We start from the raw sequence: 19,628 nt of genomic DNA on the forward strand, positions 1-19,628 counted from the left end.
CTAATGTTTATGTTTGCCAGGGGGGTCCTAAGATGATGGACATGAGGAAAGTTTTATGCATTTCAGGTGACAGCCCTCTTCCCGAGGCGGGCCAGGGCCCTCGGGCCCCCATGTGCTCAGCACCTCTGCCTGGAGCTAAATGATCGTTCCCCCTGAAGTTCAGATCCATGTCTAAGTGCTGCACGCTGGGCCAGTCTCTATGGCTGCCCCTTTGGGAAGACCATCATCAAACTCAGTCCTTGACTTCAAGGTGAACGGACACAAAGAAGCCGGCAGCAAGAACGCAGCTATCTCCACATCCCCCCGGTTGTGAAGCATTCTCGTTTTCTCCCACGCCATCAGCCTCTGCGGGGGCCCGAGCTTTTCTAAAGGGGTATGTCGGACAAAGTCAGTAATGCAGAAAGACAACCCTGTAAGGGCTTTTTTGCAAACTGGACCCTGACTTTGGTTACAAGAAGTCGCATACAGATTTGGGACCTAGTTTTTAAAATGATCGGACCTCCCGCAACCTCAGGAGACTCCATTTCATCCTGGCAAACTGTGACCTAACCTTAAGTTATTCATCCCTCTGCCACCTCACACTACCATGTATGTAGACATGAAGACTTCAGCCCTTGGGAAACTCCTACAAGACTATAGCCGCGCATCTCAGCAATGCAGGCTACTATGAGCACATCAGACCTGTCCTCTATTCCCTACACTGTGCCTGGGGATCATCAAATCAAGTTCAAGGTCATGGTCCTGCTTTAAGATGCTCCATGCTCCGTGCCCATGGTACGTAGAAGATTTGCTGAGGCTGTGATAGCAGAGCGTGATTCATTCACAGCTCAGCTCTTTTGGCACCGCAGAAGTACAGTTAGGGGAGTTGGTGCAAGAGCCAGGTTTCTTGGAGGCTGGTGCATGGAAAGACTGAATTTCCCGAGGAGCTCGAAGGCTCAGCACAAACTCTGCACCGAGTGCAAAGTGCATTTCTTTGATCTCGCCTTCTGTGTTATAAACATACAACGATGTGTGTGTGTGTAGGTGTGCATGACAAACACACACTGCAAAGCAAAATACTCCACTTCAAACACTCCTCCCGGGGAGAAGATAGGACAAGCATGTGAGCGATATTAGTCATCTTGCCTAATGGGAGGCACGCCGCGATTATGGTGATGAGCGAGGTGTTAGAACCTGAATGGAGCCCTACAGAGTATTAAATTGTCTGGAACAAGTTCAGCCTGGTTTTACGAGTGTAGGTGCGAGTAGAATTGGACCTTTCCAATCATAAAATGCTGCAGTCCGCACTTTTGCAAAAAATCAAGTCAACTGCTGCATGTTGGGCTACTGGGCCAAGCTTTTCAAACACAGGGTCCGAAAGCTTGACCCCCCACATCCCGATCTGTGCGTCTCGATCGAGTGAGCAGCTTTTCAAAAGTCCTGAGCACCCATGAGATCAATAGAAATTGGGATTTCTGGAAGTCAGCTGCATTTAGATACCTATGTAAGAGTGTGGGAGTCTCAGTTTAGACTCTTACCTTCGAAAATGTTGCCTATATTATATTCGAAAAGAGGTGCCTCTGATTCACAGTTCGGCATTTCTAAATAAAACGTGCATCAAGACAAAAGAAAACAAAAGCAATCTAAGAGGGTTTTTTTTCTTTAAAAGGAGAGTGACTTTCATTTGAAATCAGCCCACCTGTGTTGTGATGCCCCAAACCCTACTACATTACAGAAGGAAGATGAAATGCTTTGAAAGAAGTGGAGGTGGGCTAATACATAGTTCACTAAGCTAATTAATAAAGAATTCAGAGCGTCTTTTCTAGTGACCTATGAAACATGCTTGGAAATCCTGTATTTTTCTTTAGCATGTAATAGTCCGTGCATGAGAGATAACGCAGGTCTCTTTACAATGTCTGTTTTCTTACTCTCATTCTGGGAGCTGGCATAGAAGGGCCCCAGACAGCGGTGTGCGAGATGTTATAACACGAAGACATATAGACAGAAAGCCTGTGTGATTGCTGAGTATTTTTTTGCTGTTAATCAGAAGGGGTTGTAAAGCTGAACTGCTAAATACCCCAGAAGCTCAGTAGCCCCGGGCCTGGAGCGCTGAAACAGCATGAACAGGGCAGCTGTCAAAAAAATGTTCACAGCAAGCAGAGACAAAAGGGCGATTGCATTCACCGTAGCAAACCTTATATTAGAAACTTTTAAAGAGAACAGGAAACTTTCTTCCTGCGTGGGAAGCAAGCGACACGCACAGGAATATATTTGGTTACTCTGCCATGAAATCAGCAGTTGTTGACTTCGAGATTAGAATAATGAATAACTTCAATGACGACTGCGCAGGGCCTCTGAACAGGATAGAAATCCTTTTTCTTCCAAAAGCGTGTGTGTGTGTGTGTGTATGTCCAGGAAGCAGACTTTCTGAGCAGAGATGCTTATCTCCTTGGTGTCACGTTTTAAATATCAGTGCAATCCACAGCGATAGAAAGTCCTTCCCATCTGACATCTGGGTCTAACGGCTCAACCAAACCAACCCACCGCCTTTCATCGCGTTTGGTAGAGGAGAAGGTGTTTGCCTTTTGAAGGCAATTAAAACCAGTTAGCGTTATCTGGGCCCCTTGTCAGGCATCTTCAGCAAAAATGGCTTTGGATTTTAAAAGGCTGTGGAAACCAGGAGTGGCCGGAGGACTTCTGCTGTCCTTGGCAAGCCAGGAAACCCGGGATGCTTTCAGTTGGGTAAATCTTTACCCAATCTTTTCTTTCCCCTAAGGCTTTCCTGCCCTAAATCACCAGCATCTATGCTAGAAACTGTGCCAGTGGAACAGTTTTTTTGCTTGCTTGCAAGTGGTCTTTTTATGTCCAGCATGGTGAGACGTTGGGAGGGGCAGGCTGCAGTACCGCAGGGAAATCTGCGTTGGTGCTGCTCACGCCGCACCTGTTCTGCAGACGAAGAAAGGCTTCGGCTTCACGCGCCTGCCATCATCAGTAAACTAATTTAGAAATTAATCGTGCAGGGAATGGGTGGGCAGGTTATAATGTGCAGAAATCTCCAGACTTTGATGCCAAAAGTTAGTTGCTTAAATCCCTGCTTTAGGCACCTAAAATTGCCTGAATAGAAGCAACTTAGTTTGAAAGCTGGTTCCCATAGAGGTGGAAGAGATCTGCTGCGTTACCTTATCTACACCTGGGTGGAAGTCGGCTGGGATTTTACTTTATTGAATCCCCCCGCTCCTATCCCCAAACATCCTGGTATATCAGTCCAGACTGCCGTCCTAGTGCTGCACGTCTGGCTATAGTGTTCAAACACTGCTGCAACACCATTCATAAACACAAATGTGGAGTTTTAAACCACCTGGTTTGATTCTGTTCTTTGCATTTCCGTCTCTGCTCCAAGTCGGATTTGATTGTAAAAGCCCTAAGGAAGCAATGCAATTGAGAGGCAAGGGAGTTTTGCTGAGATATTAAAGAAGATCAGCAAGCCTCGCTGGTGACAAATTAGTTGAGATCTAAGTGGAGGTTGTTTTAGAGTCCTTGTCTGGATTACAGATGCATTTTGGTGAAGAGGGTCATGCTTTTTTCTCTCTGTTGCTTGAAAGCCATTAAAATTAAATTTCATGTTAAGGACATAGGAGGCAAACGAAAGGGCAGCTGTAATGTCGGGGTGTGATGTTTTTAACTGCTGACTGTCAATCCGAACAGAACAACCCCTTGTTACTGAGTTTGCAGTGGGCCAGCTAATTGAGCTGCCTCTGCAGGTACAAGAGAGCAGAAAGCCCCTATTGGACTCCAGGTATCCAGGTCATGGATGATATTGAATTTTAGGCCATTTTTAAAAAATGAAATCTTCATATTTTCCCAAGCAGGAAACAACTTTGACTACCGGAAACCTGAGCTCCTGCCTTGGTCTAAAGTAATTTGCATCATCACAGCCTCACCGGGGAGCTGAGACCCCTACCAGCTAAGAGCTGCTGCCCAGAGGGTTGTCCATCTATGGACCCCTCTGTAAAATCCTATGAAATACGAACTTTCGTTTCTACCCAGGAGAACTTTTACAATCTTTTCTCCAATGCCCGATGAAGGGTGTTTGTGCCCGAAAGCTTGCAATGAAAGATTTTTTTTTGCAAAAATCTTGTTGGTCTCATAAAAGATATCACCACTGCCCCCGAGCCCTGATTCCCATTGGGCTCTAGGCATATAACATAGAGACAAATCCTGCAGTCTTAGCACAAGCAAACTTCTGCAGAAATTTTGCCCGAGTGAGGAACTTTCCAAAAGCGCCCAAGGAGTACGATTGACCTCCAGTGCTCAGACCTTAGGGGCTTTTTGAAATGACCGCTCTCAAGAGCCCAATTCTGGAGAGAGCTGTGGCTGAAGTCTTTTGGGAGCACCTTGCGGACTCCAGCTCAAATGAAGGGCTGGCCAGGACTGACCCCGCCGTCTGACGTACAGACAAAGCGAGGCGCGCTCTGGGAAAGCTGCACGGCGAGTCTGTAGCGCGCTTGGGAACAAAGCTGATGTCTCCTGACTCCCCGTCACGGAGAACCTGCCTTTCCTCCCAGAGGGACACAGCGCCTGGCACATCAGAAAGAAAAGCCAGATGTCCTCTTGCTCTCCTAGCATGTGTCAATACAAATATCATCATTAGAGATGAGCCCTTGTTCCAGTCCTGAAATAAGCTGCTCCCTCTCTAAACCACGTGCAACCTCTCTAGCCCTGCTAGACTATCAGGGCACTCCTCGGGGCTCGGACGACAGCTCCAGACCCAGCTGTCTTGCTCTGCATAGTTACTGCTCGAAGATTGCACCACGATCATTTTATGCTGGTTTTTAAAAGTGATTCTGGGTTTTCTTCACTATTTCGATAGTAGAAGGTACTCCTGCTATTCTTTCTAGCAAAGCAATGCAGTCGGGGGGTGTCAGCCAGGCCTCCTGCTACACCTCTGTCATGCCTGCCTTCCTTGCGACAGGCTTTAGGAAGCGTTATCAAGGGGGAAAGAAGTCAAGTGTGAAAGTGCAAAAAAGGACTAGTGGGAACAAGAGCTTGAGACTCGTTTCTGCTCTTCAGTGCAGTTACTGAACGCGACCCGGACACGAAGCCTTCGTGCGTGTTATGCTTTGCTTGGCCGAGGCAGCAGGATTAACCATCCTATGAACATCCAAAATAACACAGCGAAAGCATAAGCTCCCCGTGTGGGTCTGCTCCGGATGGGCCACCGGAGCCTTTCGTATCACAAACCGCAATCTGCGCACGGGGGCAAATCACAACCTCCGCCGTGGTTCCCGTCGGACGTTTGTCCCTGTTCCCCAAAAAATCAAAAAATCCAACGGCACAACCCCTGCCTCAGGGCAAAACAGAAGAAAAAACCACCAAATAATGGCAAAGAACGTGTTTGCTGTCCCCTTGCATAACTGCACTGAAGATCAGAAAAGGTTTTATGTGACGGTGGCACAACGCTGCCAGGCCCTGGCGCTCGGTGCAGAAATCTGGAGGGGGATGTGCCACCTGCACCCCCACCTGCACCCCCTCTGACAAGGGGGACATCTGAGTGTGCATGCGCGTGTCTGCCCGCGTCCAACCGTCAGCTGCATAGCATAGGGGGTTAGATTTGCACAACCGTCGCACATCTGTCTGCCATCTGGGGGAAGGATGTTTGCGTGAATGCTTGTGACCACATCCGTGCGTGCGCTTGCCTGTGGAGCCCATGTGAGTGGGAGTGCATTTGCTGTTTGTGAGAGCGGGTCTGTGTGTGCAAGGACAGCCGCGGGGGTCCTGGGCTCCGAGCATGGCGATGCACGAGCCGCCGGTCCCGTGTCTCCAGCAAAGGTTTGCATCCGTTTCTTTTGCGAGGCCACGGATGCGTCTGGATGCGTGTCATTGCAACGTGGGGGGAGACCAGCATTTCTACCACAAAAGTTTTGGTCCGTGCAAGTCCTTGGCAGCGGCTCGTTCGAAAAAGCCTGGGAATTTCTCTCTCAGCCTATGACATTAATACAGAAACTGAGGATGGGAAATAAAGGTTTGAAAAAAGCCAATTGCTCCCGGGAGTGCTGAGGAGCTTCTTCAGGGTTTAAATACTCTGAGATACTTTTCCTTTTTTATTTTTCCTGTGCCCTTATTTTGTTTTGGTTAGTTTAAAACTGCCCTAAAATATAAGGCTAAAATCCTTAAAGCCTGTGGCAGAATTTCCTTAGATGAAGCCAAGGGCCAGGATTTCACCTATGCTTTTTCTCTTTGAGAGAAAGAAAAAACCAGCAATTTTCCCAGCTGGTGCAAACCAGCCCTGATTTCACAGGAGTGCTGATCATTTGGTCCAGCTGAGGACCTGCCCTCCTCGTTATATCCTCAGTTTTTGGGTTCATTTTCCTGGCCTAAACGCCATCCTAGCTTTATAATAACCACAATATTTTTCAAGACGACCAGACCAAGAAGTGCTTAGCAGGATCTGTGTTGTCTGCCCTCTGAGATTTTTTTCTAGCATCATTTCTCTCTCGGCTTTTTTGCATCTGGCAAGCACTGAGATTCAGATACAGGCAGATAGTCCAAACATTGGAAATATTCCACCGTTTCCAGGTTACATGCCTAGAAACTCAGCTTATGAACTCTATCCGTTTTTAGCTATAAAAATGATGGGTCCCATAGAAAAAAGCTGTCACAGAGCAATAGATTAGATGTTGAAAGGCCCTTGAGATCCAGGTTGTAGCCAAGACATCGCCTCTACTGCGAGCCCCGACTGCTCCAGATCCTGGATATCAGGGAAAAAGATAATTATTCTATTAATTTGTTTTCTGGGGAAAAAACCCAACTCTGTTTTCTAGTTTCATAGTTGTTAGAGGCTGGAAGGTGGGACAGAGCGAAAGGGAAACCCCCCTTGCATTTAAACTCAACCTGATTTTCAAAACTAGCTGCACTGAAACACATGCATCTTTGCAAAAACCTAAACATCGCTTTCTACAATGAGCTCCCGGAAAGGTAAAAAATAAATAAAAATAATAATAATAAAATAAAATAAAGCCTACTCTCTCTTAGCTGAGAAAGGAAAGGGGGGGAAAAATGCTGCAAGCTGCTGTTTGAAGCCAGCCACCCAGTAGATGGCAACAGCCCTGTATCTGAGCAGGGCTCAGCCTGGGATCCTGCTTTTAGTTGCAGACCCAGGCAGGAAATGACCTCTTCCCCTCGGAAGTGAGCTTGCTTTGCATTGCCATGTGAGCTCCCCAGGAGCTGGGGGAGGGGGCAGCACTGCACAGAGGGTCTGCTGATTTGCAACCCCCTGCAAAACCCAAGCTGAAAGCATGGGGAAAAAAAGCAAGAAGGAGAAGAAGGTGAAAGGGGCTGAGAAAACAGCTGCTAAGATGGAGAAAAAGGTCTCCAAGAGATCTAAGAAAGAGGAGGTAAATGGGGCTGCCGGGGCAGGGGTTGCAGCTGTTGCTCCCTGAGCTGCCCAAGGGGCTGCAAAGGGCAGTGAATGCATGAGCTCCCCTGGACACAGGGAGGAAGGAAAGACCTCCCTGGGTGCAATAAAAGCAGACTGAAAGTTGGTGGACATGTGGATGCTATTGTGTTTTTTTTAACTGGTAGGGAAAAAAGAAAGAGCAGGGAGGATTGCAATGGGAGGATGCCCCAGCGGGGAGCAAATGCACGTGCTCCCCAGTTTGCTGATGGGAGCAGGCAGGAGACCAAGCAAGTGCTTTCCCCTCTGCCAAGCAGCGCGTGTGGCGCTGAAGTTGCGTGCAAGCCCCCACGCGCGCTGTGCCGGACGGCTGCTGTCCCCTGGTTCACATCACCTAAAAGCCTCCCTTGCCTACCCCCCCTCCCCGGGGTTTTTTAAGAGATGCCTGAATCTTGGGGCTGTGCTCTCCATCCAGGTGGGACTCGGACCTTTTTTGTTGCTTTTCATGCTGTTCTCCCCAGGGGCTTCTCTGAGCCGGGGAGGAAGAGGCAAAACATCCCAAACCGTATTGCAGGAGTAAAATTAGGAACAGAGCTGTCGTGCTTGTAACTTAGCCTGGGTTTTATCTGGCCGTGAATTAGAGAAAAGTTTCTCATGAACATTAGGGGCCTGGTGCGTGCGTCACCACCAGACCTGCCCTAGGGTCGCTGCCTCCAGGTACCACCCGGTGCCTTGTGGTTAAGGCAATTTGTGGATGGCAAACTTTTTTTTGAAGAGTCTTCTAGGAAGCTGTGGGTACTGTGGATGGAGGAGCTCATTCAGCTTGTCAGGTGACATCCCAACCATTGCAAAGAAAGGACATTTAAAAAGATGGTGGCAGGTTAATAATCTGATTTAAGAAGTTAGCTAGTTTCCTTCCTCTTCTTGCATGTGGAGGACTGACATTTGAGTGAATCCTGGCAACCCAATCTGCATCCTGATGCGTATGCAAAGAAAGAATGTTTAAAAAGGCTAATAATCTAAGAAATTAGCCCGTTTCCTTCCTTTTCTTGCATGTGGAGGACTGAAATTTGAATGAATCCTGCCAACCCAATCTGCATCTTGATATATATGAACTGACTGACAAACCCCGGTTCTCCCTCTTGATCTTCTGGGCCCTTTGCATGGGCAAGGCAGGCCAGTGATGAGCAGCGAGTTGCAGATGTTGGGTCGCTCCTCAGCCTGTCTGCTAACTTTTTGAAGTCGTCACAGTCTGGTTTAAAAAACCAGATTGTACTTCCAGGGGCTTCTGCTCTAACATACCTCTGAATGGTCAATTGTCTGTGATTTTTGCTTTTTAAGAGGTTCCCTTTGAACTGACAGACGAGCAGGGATTCAAAGAATTGCCGCAAGCAAGAGGAACTAGGCTAGAAGAGGCTGAGTGAGAGAGACATTACGGGAGGTAGATATTATTTATGCAGTTTAAATTGCTGAAGAGCTTATCCCAATGCCAGATGTACGTGTGACTCGGCTGAACTGCAGCTAAGAAAATGACATAACTAGCTGCAAATATTGCATAAAGACATAACCAGCTGCAAATATTGCAGGGTTGGAGCGCTACAAGGGGAGGAATTAATGGATCGGTCCTGCAAACGGTGGAGCACTGTCGTCTGATTCAGTGACAACCCTTGCTTCGTGTCATGTTTGTGAGCAGTGCTACTGAAAGAACGATGCTATCCCCATGATTAAAATAAAGCATGGGTTACTGTGCTCAGCACCTTGGAGTGGCATGCTGCCTGGCACAGGGCAAAGGAAAGCAACAGGATGAAATGAAAATTGAACATTAGGGAAAATATCCTGACTGGTCTGTCAGGCTATAGAGTGGTCACTACCATGGTCACTAGTACGGACGCCTTGTCACTTGAGACATGCAAACTAGCGGGCATGGAAAAACTAGAAAATTCAGTGAAGGGAAGAGTCTTGCATTTTTTCGCATCTTGGTTGTCAGTGCTTCTATTGAAAAACTCATGGAGACATTTTTGTTGCTCTCAGTGTTTGTCAAACTGATATTTTCCTATTTTCCAACAATCTGAATTTGCCCTTAGAGAGTATCTCCTTGCTCCGTGCCACTACAGACGGGGAAATTTTCAACCTGTGGACTCAAGTATCTTACCCAGTGATCACAAAGATAGCACAAGAGAAAGTTGGGTTAAGAATGAATGAAAAATCCCCCAGCCGTAATCAGTCCCAGTATACATGCAACTTGCCTGGGCTTGGAAAATCATCAGAAGCTCCTAGCAGAGACCTGCCTCTCATGCTGGGTGCGACATAGAGCCTGCGTGCCCATCACTGATTGAAATGACTGTAACCACATGTGGGAAAAGCCAAATAGTAGCTCCTGTAATCTTATACGGTCTGCAGATGACCACACTCATCAAGAAACTCATGTCAAACTGGCTGGTTCTTTCCAGGAGGATCTCGAAGCCCTGATAGCGGAGTTCCAGACATTAGATGCCAAAAAGACCCAGATCATTGAAACGTCCTGCCCTCCGCCCTCTCCAAGGTAAGAGATGGCATGGTTTTGACTGTTGCTGTCCAACAGGTGACAGACAATTCATTTATTTAAAGATCTAAAGCATGTAGTATCGGGTCCTGGTGCCCTTGTGCAGCGTTGAAGTGTATAGGATGGAGTGGCAGAGTCAGCACTCAAACCTCCTTTTATCTTCCCGTCAACCTACCAAATAAACTGAATCCTGTCTAAGTTGATGATTCATCTGGAAGGTTTTGGAAGGGTTGATGCCATTTAAAAATGAAGGGAAACCTTGTGATTTGGATAAAATCCCTCATTATGAGATGCATTATGGCCAGACACAGGACTGGTGCCCAGATCTCACCCGGTTCTGCATTCCTGGCACTGCCACGACTCACCTAAAAGATGCTTTGACCTCTCAAGGGCGTAAGTTTTCCCCTCTGGACACAGGGGAAGGTTTCTCTTTGTCTTTGTCCCAAGGATGCTGGGGGGAACAGCTAACATGAGGTCCCAAGGGCCTGGTTACCTGTTGGATGTTGGCAGCGGTGGATGGTCTCAACTCCTATTACAACTGGGGCCAGGGTTCAGTGGAAGATTTCTGCAGATAACTTCAAATGAGACAGCCCTGTTCAGGCCATTGTTAAGTACCATGGTGAAGTTAATCTTTGCTCCTAATAAGCCAGCATTAAAATTGAAAAAGTCATGTCAGAGTCCGTGTTAAATGACAGTATAATGTGCACTCTTAAAATAGGAAAAGTGTCAAATTAATCTCTCTGGATGTTTCCAAAAAGTTAATTTCTTCAGGAAGTTTTTAGCTTGGAAATAGAAAAAAGTGTCATGTGCTGATAACTGCGTGGGTGATGGAGAGACACTTTCCTTAGGAGGGGAAAGGGCTAGCACTGGCTGAATTATGTGTCTAGACTTAGCTTTCAAGCTGTGTTTCAAATGGTTCCTTTGCATGCTGACGTCTCCCCGTCTCCCCCTCTCTTGCAGGCTGAATGCCTCCTTCTCTGCTCACCCTGAGAAAGACGAATTGATCCTTTTTGGAGGTGAATATTTCAATGGCCAAAAAGTAACGTATACTTCCATCTATCAATTTTCTCCCCCACCTCCCCTCTCTGTCTTTGCTATAATTTGCATGGGCTCTGTCTGGAGCAAGATTTCAAAGAAGTAGTCATAAAATATGTATTTTTCCCAGAATGAGAACAAAATAGACCGTTAATTTCACAGTAATACCGTCTCGTGCCTGAGCTGTCGGCAGGAGATTGGAGGGCTGCAGTCTATTAAGGGGTCAGAGTGACTGCCTAAGCATCAATATTTCAGGGCTTCCTAATTTCTGTAGGCTCGATACAGGCTGTAGTTGCCCCTCATCCTTGGTTCCTATTGTATGTTGCATTTCCCTGACCATTTAAAATGAGCAACTCCTATTAGCTGAACAGCTTCTGCCTGGGAATTTTGCATGTAGCAATTATTTATCCAGAGCTTTTGCCCGGGAATTTTGCATGTAGTGGTTATTAGCTGGAGTGCTGGAAGCACCTCTGCATGCTTGGGCCTGAAATCTGCCCTGCGCTCTCTCAGGTAGTGAACGCGGTCTTCTGCACTGTCATTTGCTTGGTTGTTTGTGTCCATCCGAGTCGAGCAACTGCTTCCACTGTACTCCTGATGGCTCTTTTTATGGGCAGCTGTAGGTTTGTACATCCCTTTTCTCAGGCCTCTGTCCTCTCAAACATACAGTGACCCACCACTTGGAGAATGAGGGTTGGGTCGCCCCTTGGCATCAGTAGATTGCTCCAGAGACTGACATCCGGAGGCAGGATCCCCACCTCCTGGGCCCCTTGCCCTTGCTGGTAGGGGGTGCGGGCTCACTGCAGCCTGGGGTAGCAGGAGGGAGATGGAGAATAGAAATGGCATTTATTTGCACAGGACATAACAAGCCTGAAGGCCAGGGCAATCTCTGGAGCACTGACTGCCCAGCATCAATCAGAGCCATGCTAAGCTGTGGCCCCATCTTTTTCCCACCTAGTGGAGAAGGACTGTTGCATTCCTTCCTCTGAGCAAGTGTACAAACCCTTAATTTAATGACCATGTAGCTGGCTTTCCAAAGAGGCCTCTGCTTGGTGAGAACTGAACGCGCTGCTCTCGGGTAGGGTTCAGCGGCAAGGTCGGGTGATGCAGATTTTCCTTTTGCCTCTAACAGACGTACCTGTACAATGAGCTGTATATTTACAACGTCCGAAAGAACAGTTGGGCTAAAGTTGACGTCCCCAGTCCTCCTCCCCGGCGCTGTGCTCATCAGGTAAAGTGTTTGGCCTCCAGTCAACAGGACAGCACTTACAGAGTCACTCTGGTGTCAGGTGGCCTGACAACAGGGCTCTGTTTCCAAAGGTGTGAGACATCTCAGCGTGCCTGTCACAGCGATGCTGATGCTGTGATCAACCTGGGGCCTGCTGTACTGAGAAGTTGTACGGCTCATCCTCCACCGTGGATCCTTTCATGCTGCTTCAGTGCCATTTTCTTGTGGGTCCAGGATGCATTAACACAGTCCCTGCTATCTGCATCCTTTGAGTATGAATGTCAGAAGAGTCATTGGTTCATGCAATTGTGCTTTATTCAGAAAATCTCGGAGAGACTTTCAGCAGGTCTAATTCTTCAGGCTATAAAGGCTTTTAGATAGCAGGGCTCAGATGTCTCTCTGCTTCCGCTGCAAACCCTGTGTGGATTCCCTCTGGGCTGGGGGATTGGATGGCAGAAGGAACTGCTAATGGACAGTAGCAATAGAAACCCAGAGAAAGTGCTTGTGTTTTCTGCTCAGTGAGTGCATGCAGCTCTCTGTGTCAAACTTCTTGTTCTGACTTAGCTGCAGTTCTGACCCAGGTAAGGGGTAGCTGCTTAAACAAGCATTGAGACTCAAAGCAGGGGCCCCATAACTCCCACCTTTAAGTTTTAATCAACACAGCATTGCATAAATGCCCAGCAGCTCTGTCCCAACCTGCCCTGGACCCAGCATAAAGCCTGGGATGGACTCTTTGTGAGGGACATTGGTTTTTCACAACCCTGGTCAGCAGGCCAGAGGGGAGAGTCCCAAGATGGGCTGTCTAAAAGGATATGAATTAGTGCGTTCATCCCTGTAACAACCTCAGCCTCGTGGCTGCAGCTCCTTTGGAGATCAGTTTTGTAGAAATACCTAAGATGGAGCGTGTGCTCCGGGGCACCTGTCTTCACAGACATCCAGCGTGGGTACTGCAGGGAAGCAAGCAGGCAGCATTCGGCATACAGACTGTTTAGCAAAGAGAGATGCAATTTCCCATACATCGCCGTGCACAGCTGGTCACTGTTCGGGAGTTTTCTCTGCTCCACGGGGTCACTTGGAACTGAACTGCAGTTCGCACAGGCCACCGTGCTGCTTGGTCGGCCCTGGTCCCTCCTGCAACGGGAAGGCTTCTGTATATGGGACAGTTTGGGAACACCTTGTCATGTAGCTCTGACACTGTTTCCTCTGGCTGCAATCAGTTCATCTAGGCGAGAGCCAGGTGATGCTGAGGGCTAGGGGGTTGTATCTGTGGTTATACCTAGTATAACCTAGATACCTGGTATAGCCTGTTAGACCAGGTCAGAGCTCCATGCTGTAAATGTCTCTTCTCTGAGATTTCAGCTTCTCCCAGCCGAATGTGGAGATGCTCCCTAGATCCCTAGTCCCGCTGCTTGCCTTGTCAGAGTGACCCATGAATTGCAGTGGGCTTTATGCAAGGGTCTGCCGGCAAGTAATGCCAACAACTTGTGTAAGCAGCCTTAGCCGCGGCAAGAGACAAACAGTAGTAGTCCCAACTATACCTTGGAGAAACCATTTGCAAGATGCTTCCCAAAGTCATTGCAATGGGCAGGCAGAATACAGTTCAAGGCAAAATGTATCCATATACCACTATGAAACATTACAAGCTCCCAAGAAAAACTGCTAACAAAATACTCACTCTGGTCTGAAATCTATAGGTAATTTATTGAACTATTTAAAATGACATATTCCAGCTGCATTTAATATTGAGTGCCTGACTTGTTAAACAGACACAGACAGGCAAAGCACACCTGTTTCCACAAAGGCTAGGACCTAAATTAAGGTATTGTTTTATATGGGTGGTGTATATGTATGTGTACTTCATAAAATTTTGATCTTATTCTTAGTTTGTTTGCATATATATCTATATCTATATGCTAACAAACTAAGAATAAAAAATACTGTCCCAAGAATAAGACCAAAGGCTGGCCAAAAGCTAACTAAGAATAAGACCAATATATATATTATAAATAAAGTGTGTGTGTGTGTGTATGTATACACACAAACATATACACGTGTGTGTGTGTGTGTGTGTGTGTATATGTATACACACACAAACATACGTGTGTGTGTGTATACACACACAAACATATACACATATGTGTGTGTGTGTGTAGGTCTTATTCTTAGTTAGCTTTTTGGCCAGTTTTTGTTCAGCCACTAATACAGAGGACCATGCCTGGGACCCTTAGGTGCTTTGATCATACAAATGATAAATAAAAACTCCCACGCTACCACAGCAATAATATAGATTTCATAGATTTCATAGACATCAGGGCTGGAAGGGACCTCGGGAGATCATCGAGCCCAGCCCCCTGCCCAAAGGGCAGGAAGTCAGCTGGGGTCACAGGACCCCAGCAAGAGAGGCATCCAATATATTTAATACTTAGCTGCTGTCCTGATAGACCAATAAATAACCAGCAGAAAATTAGCTTAAGTGCATGCTTTTTAAATAGAGAGGGAATATGGTAAAATAGAACAAACGCATTAGTTAGCCAGGAGTCGGGAGGTCTTGGTTTTGTGGAGTTATTTTTGCTTGCGCCCGCTGCCTGCGTGAAGCCAGGGTGCCCAGCAGGTGGTGCCCGAACAACTAAATCCTGATTTTGCAGATGGGCTGCGAAGGAGGGAATTGCAACAGACAACTTCTCGTTTCATTTTCTGTTAGAGTTTTGCTGCAGCAGCGGATTTTCTGTTTGATAATTAATTACCCTTACATGGGAGACATTTCAGCCCCATTAACTGACTAGTGTGTTGTCTTCTCTGTGACTTTTTTTTAAATGCACGTTCCTCATTAGCTGGGAGTTAGAGTAAGCAGTAGCGTGCGTGTAGATTCATCTGTGCCTATTTGCAGCCTCATTTGTCAGCTCTCGGCGTCAACACAGACTCTCCCGCTGGTATTGCTTTCTGCCCTTCCACCTTGGCCGCCGATAGGGCTGAGGTCAGAGGGGCTGTGAAGCGGGTGCTGACGAGTGCCTGCTCACGGAGGATCTTGGGTATCATAATTAGTCTGGAGCTTGATCTTCAAAGTGGAGCACACCGTTATGTGCAGACCTCCGCATAGTCCTAATTTAGGTTCGCAAATACCACATCCCCCTGGAAATCAGCTAATTGCGCAGGCCTGTAGCCGGTTGAGTGTCTCACCATACATTACCACATTGGCCTGCAAAGGCATGGTTTGCCTGTGCATTTGCTCTATGAATGCATAAGCAAGGCTCATGCTAATGCAATTACGCTGGTCTGATATTAAAAATCTGCTTCTCTGATGTTTGCTGGTTTTTTGCAGGGTGGGGAGGGGGAAGGGTCTTTTCGGGGAGAGAGCGTGTTCTCTTGTTTGTGGATCTGGTCCAGGCATGGTGATGGAAGCACTGGCAGTACACATACAGAGGAGTTTTTCACTGATATGCCCAATTCTTGAAGCCCCTGCCAGCTTGGGAACAGTGATTTTCCCATCACTGTGTTCCTTGTTCTCTCTTTCCTTTTTCTCTTTTCCAAACACTTCAGGCAAACTTACTCCTTGGAGGCTGTCTCTTCTCTTCCCATCATGGTGAGCACCTCCTGTTTTTATTTAATCCTCTCAGGGCCCTTCTCTACTATCTCTTGCTTCTGGTATTTACCTCTGTGCCTGGTCAAGCCTACCTGAGATGCAGTGCTGTTCTGCTTTGGCAGCTGCTAGGCTGATGGCTTTGTTCGTGCAGGCCCAGGTGGTATCCGTACGGCTGCTGGCTTACTTGGGGAAGGCTCAGGCGTGGCCGTTTCTACTGGTGGCTATTATTACATTCACGTCCTCGACCAGTGGTCCTTGAGGTCGCTGTAAATGGTCCGCAGATCGGTGTTCCTCCTTCCTCGGCAGTTTAAATTAAGGGGTCCTGATGGCAAGGAGGATTGGGAGCTGACCGTCATCCACCAGTACAGGAAGCAGAAGGGGCAGTTATGCCATGCTTTTAAGTTCCCTCCCAAGAAGGATTTGCTCGTTAGCTTGCCTGTCCTTTTTCTGTGCTCTGCTATCAAATGCCCCCCTGCTTTTGTGCCACTCTGGGTTACGTGGGCACCAGCGGGTAAGGGGTGGGAGATTGGCTGTGACCAGTCTATGGGCGTTATAGGGAGCTTCCCCTCTTGCTGGTGGGAGAGATTTTAGATGCTTCTTTTCCTTCGAAGGACAAATCCCAAGGGTTTTCCTTTGATCCGTGGTGCTGGATTCGAAGCCAACAGAAGGAGAGGCCGGGGGCAGGTGCTCCATTGCTACAGAGTAGAGTGCACTAGAAAAGTGCCGGGAGACAATAAGCAACTTTACACTCTGGTTTTCCCTTTCTTCGAGCCCCAGAGAGCTGCTGTTGCCAAGCAATGCAGCAGCGGTCGCTGCCACTTGTCTGCTGTGTCGTATTTCAGTGGCAGCTGTGCGCATGGCTCTCCAAGTCCCCGAGTCCTTGGCTTTTCAAAGGGTTTGTTACCATGTCCTTTCTCTGTCTCCTGGCAGGCGGCGGTGGTGCCCCAGGCTGGCGGGCAGCTCTGGGTGTTCGGAGGAGAGTTTGCTTCTCCCGACGGGGAGCAGTTTTACCATTACAAGGATCTCTGGGTCCTGCATTTGGCCACCAAAACTTGGGAGCAAATCAAGTAAGTGAGATGTTCTGCGGCGACCTGTGTTGACTTCAGCTGGTCGGGGCCCAGTTCGGTCCCTGGTGTGGCTGCCTGATTTCCCAGCTTGCTGCCTAGCTTTCTTTGGGGCTCTGCTGATTATTTCTCCTGGTGCTCGTGCTACAAAAGGTGGCTATGCCCTGGCTCCCCTGGGGCCTGCCTCCAGAAATAAAGAGAAAATAAGGGCAGCAAGACCAAAGCCCTTTGTTAGCAAAAAAAGTTCTGCAGCACCCTCCAGCCTGTGCTTTGCCGTGGCCTGTCAGCACCAGCACTGTTCCCTCTGGTTTAGTCTCCCCTCTGGCTGCAAAGAGCATCCTCCCTCTACTTTAATGGACCTCTCTTCTGTTTTTCCATCTGTCCAGGCCCCTGGAGGGACTTTGCCTCTGTTTTGAGTTCACTTGTAGTGGAGCCATTCACCATGGAGGCACGGTACTGTCCTAGGAGAATCAAGCTGCCTTGCATAGTCATGTAACTGTGCTGTAAGCAATTTTGGGAGTCCCCTCTCTGCTTCTTATTTGAAAGACCAGCTTAAACATGAGACTGCAGAGCGAAGCTCTGGATGTAGGCAGCTTAGGCTGCCTTCGATCCGCAGCGTGACAGCAGAAGTCTTTTGCACAGTAGTACCTCCCTGCCCTTTGGGTGCCAGTCTCTGCATCCACCAGAGGATGGGTCTATGGGTGAAACACTGGCTGAAGACGCAGGAGATCTGCGTCCAGCTCCTGACTGCCACAGAAGCCTTTTCTAACCCAGGGCCAGTCGCTTGGGAATTGGTTTTCACTGTATTGTTAGCAAGAATAATGAGATGAATTTCATCCTTTACTCATCTCTTTTCACACGTCCCAGTTTGGGTCCTGTTAAGAGGTGTTTTAAGCTTGAGCTAGCTTTGTCCCTCAGGCACATGGGTTGAAGTTGGAGTGCTCCTAACCCCAAGAGAGCAATGGGGGGATACATCAGCTTGAGCTGCAGCAATTCCTCATCTTCTGGTGCTGTCTACTTGAGTCCTAGGGGGCAGCTAGGCTAGGTGACCTTGAGGGTACAAGCCCCATCAAGCTGTTGCAGTGGAGACAAGCCTTAATTCTCCATCTTGGCTTCCCATCTGTCAGCTGGAGGGGTATTAAGGCTGCCCTGCAAGAAGAGGTAGGAGACTTTATTCTGTATGTTAGTGTCGTGCTTAGATGCCTCCAGGCATATTGTCAAGCAGAAAAGATGCTTCATGACTGATCCAGAGACCTCAGTTGACCTACCTGTAAATGGCTGTGTGGTCACTTGGGCTGGGGTGTCAGAAGCAGCCAGATGTGATGCCAGCCCTTGCGTGCCATCGGCTGCAGGACCCAGCCCGCCTTAGCCATGCTAGCTCAACAGGAGTGACTTTGGACCGTCTGTGTTTTACTTAAAAACCCAGGTGCAGTAGGCATATAGTGGCGGCCAGTTCTGATGAAAAGGGACGCGTCAGGCTTCTGACTGTCTGAATCCCTGTCCTTTCCAGCAGCCCAGGAGAGTTATGTAATCCAGACCGGTAGCACGGAAGCGCAGCACCAAGATGCCAATCTGATCTGAATTAATCCTGGACCTCAGAGGGTTGATCTAATAATGTGAAGGGGAAGTGTGATTCGCTTTTGGTGAGCTCAGTGAATGTGCTGGGACTTGGTGCTGAGCCAACCCATGCAGAACGAGGGCTCTTTGGAAGGTGAAAGCTCTGAACCGACTTCTTCAGGGGGTGGTTGTGGTTCCCCACAAGCTGATCTAGCCCTGCTGGTTTGCAGAGTCTGTGCACATCCATTTCTGCATGGGGGATTTGGGAGTTTCTCTTCCAAACGAGTGCTGTGTTGCGATCCTGTTCCATCGAGAAGAAACTGGTGGTTGCAGCCCTGAGTTCCTACAGCCAGTCCTGTCTTTGCTGACCCTGGCTGGACAACACCCTGGGCAGCTGGCGGGACCCCCTGAGAGTGCCTGACCCTCACAGGCATGTGCTTCTGCACCCACTGAGACAAAGTCGATTTGGATGCTTATCTTGCTGGGATGCTTTGACCCACCTTACTTCCTGCCCCTTGGGCGGGGGGCTGGACCCGTTGGTCTTGCGAGACCCCTTCCAGCCCTAATGTCTATGACATCTATGAAAGTCAGTGTTTGTGTTTCATTAGAAGAACATGCCTGCCAGGTGTTGCATGCCCATGATCTGCACTAACCTGCCTTTTCCAGGATTGGACATCTGTCTGTAGGTACTTGACCATTTTGACTTGGTACCGGAGGTGGTTGGTGGAATATATATTAGATGGCCATATGCTTTTTACAGTGGAAAGAGATCTGGGCTTTAGGCTTCTAGTGGTGAGATACAATCAGCAAATAGGGTAGGATGGGATGTTTAGTATCATTCATACAAATTGGCTGAAGTGGGCAGGAGTTGGGGTACGTAGTACTTTGCCCGGTGGCACAGCACTGAAATATCAACTATGAGGTTATCTTTGGGCAGGAACAAGCTCTCGGGACCCCTTTCAGCGGGGAGGGCATGACAGCCTGCTCCATGGCTGACTCTCGCCGCTGGTATATTATCAAGGTGACGTACTGCCGCAAGTCCCTGGGTTGCATGGGCATTTTGCTGCCATGCAAATGGCATGCATTTAAAACTAGACACGTAAACATTTCATTGGTGAGCCAGTGCTGTTCCTGTTGCGTTTCACATTCCCGCTGGGAGCCTGGGACCCTGCAGCTTGCAATGCTCTCTCTTTTTGGTCCCCCCCACTCCCTCTCAGCCTGGTCGGCATTTCATGAAAGCCCATGTGCTCTGG

General features: G+C 48.2%; 1 protein-coding gene across 1 annotated transcript in view; it reads left to right on the forward strand.

The window, feature by feature from the left end:
- Positions 1-7,152: 7,152 nt before the first annotated feature.
- KLHDC4 (kelch domain containing 4) overlaps positions 7,153-19,628 on the forward strand; it is a 32,912-nt gene continuing 20,436 nt past the window's right edge. Inside the window, exons 1-5 of the mRNA XM_090063127.1 lie at positions 7,153-7,373; positions 9,823-9,914; positions 10,875-10,953; positions 12,079-12,177; positions 16,685-16,821. Of these exons, the coding sequence (XP_089919253.1) occupies positions 7,275-7,373; positions 9,823-9,914; positions 10,875-10,953; positions 12,079-12,177; positions 16,685-16,821 (506 nt within the window). The 5' untranslated portion in view covers positions 7,153-7,274. The remainder of the gene's footprint in view (positions 7,374-9,822; positions 9,915-10,874; positions 10,954-12,078; positions 12,178-16,684; positions 16,822-19,628) is intronic.

This window comes from Crocodylus siamensis, chromosome 9 (genome assembly GCF_052110815.1).
Source record: "Crocodylus siamensis isolate JL-2025a chromosome 9, ASM5211081v1, whole genome shotgun sequence".
In the NCBI taxonomy this organism is placed as follows: domain Eukaryota; kingdom Metazoa; phylum Chordata; order Crocodylia; family Crocodylidae; genus Crocodylus; species Crocodylus siamensis.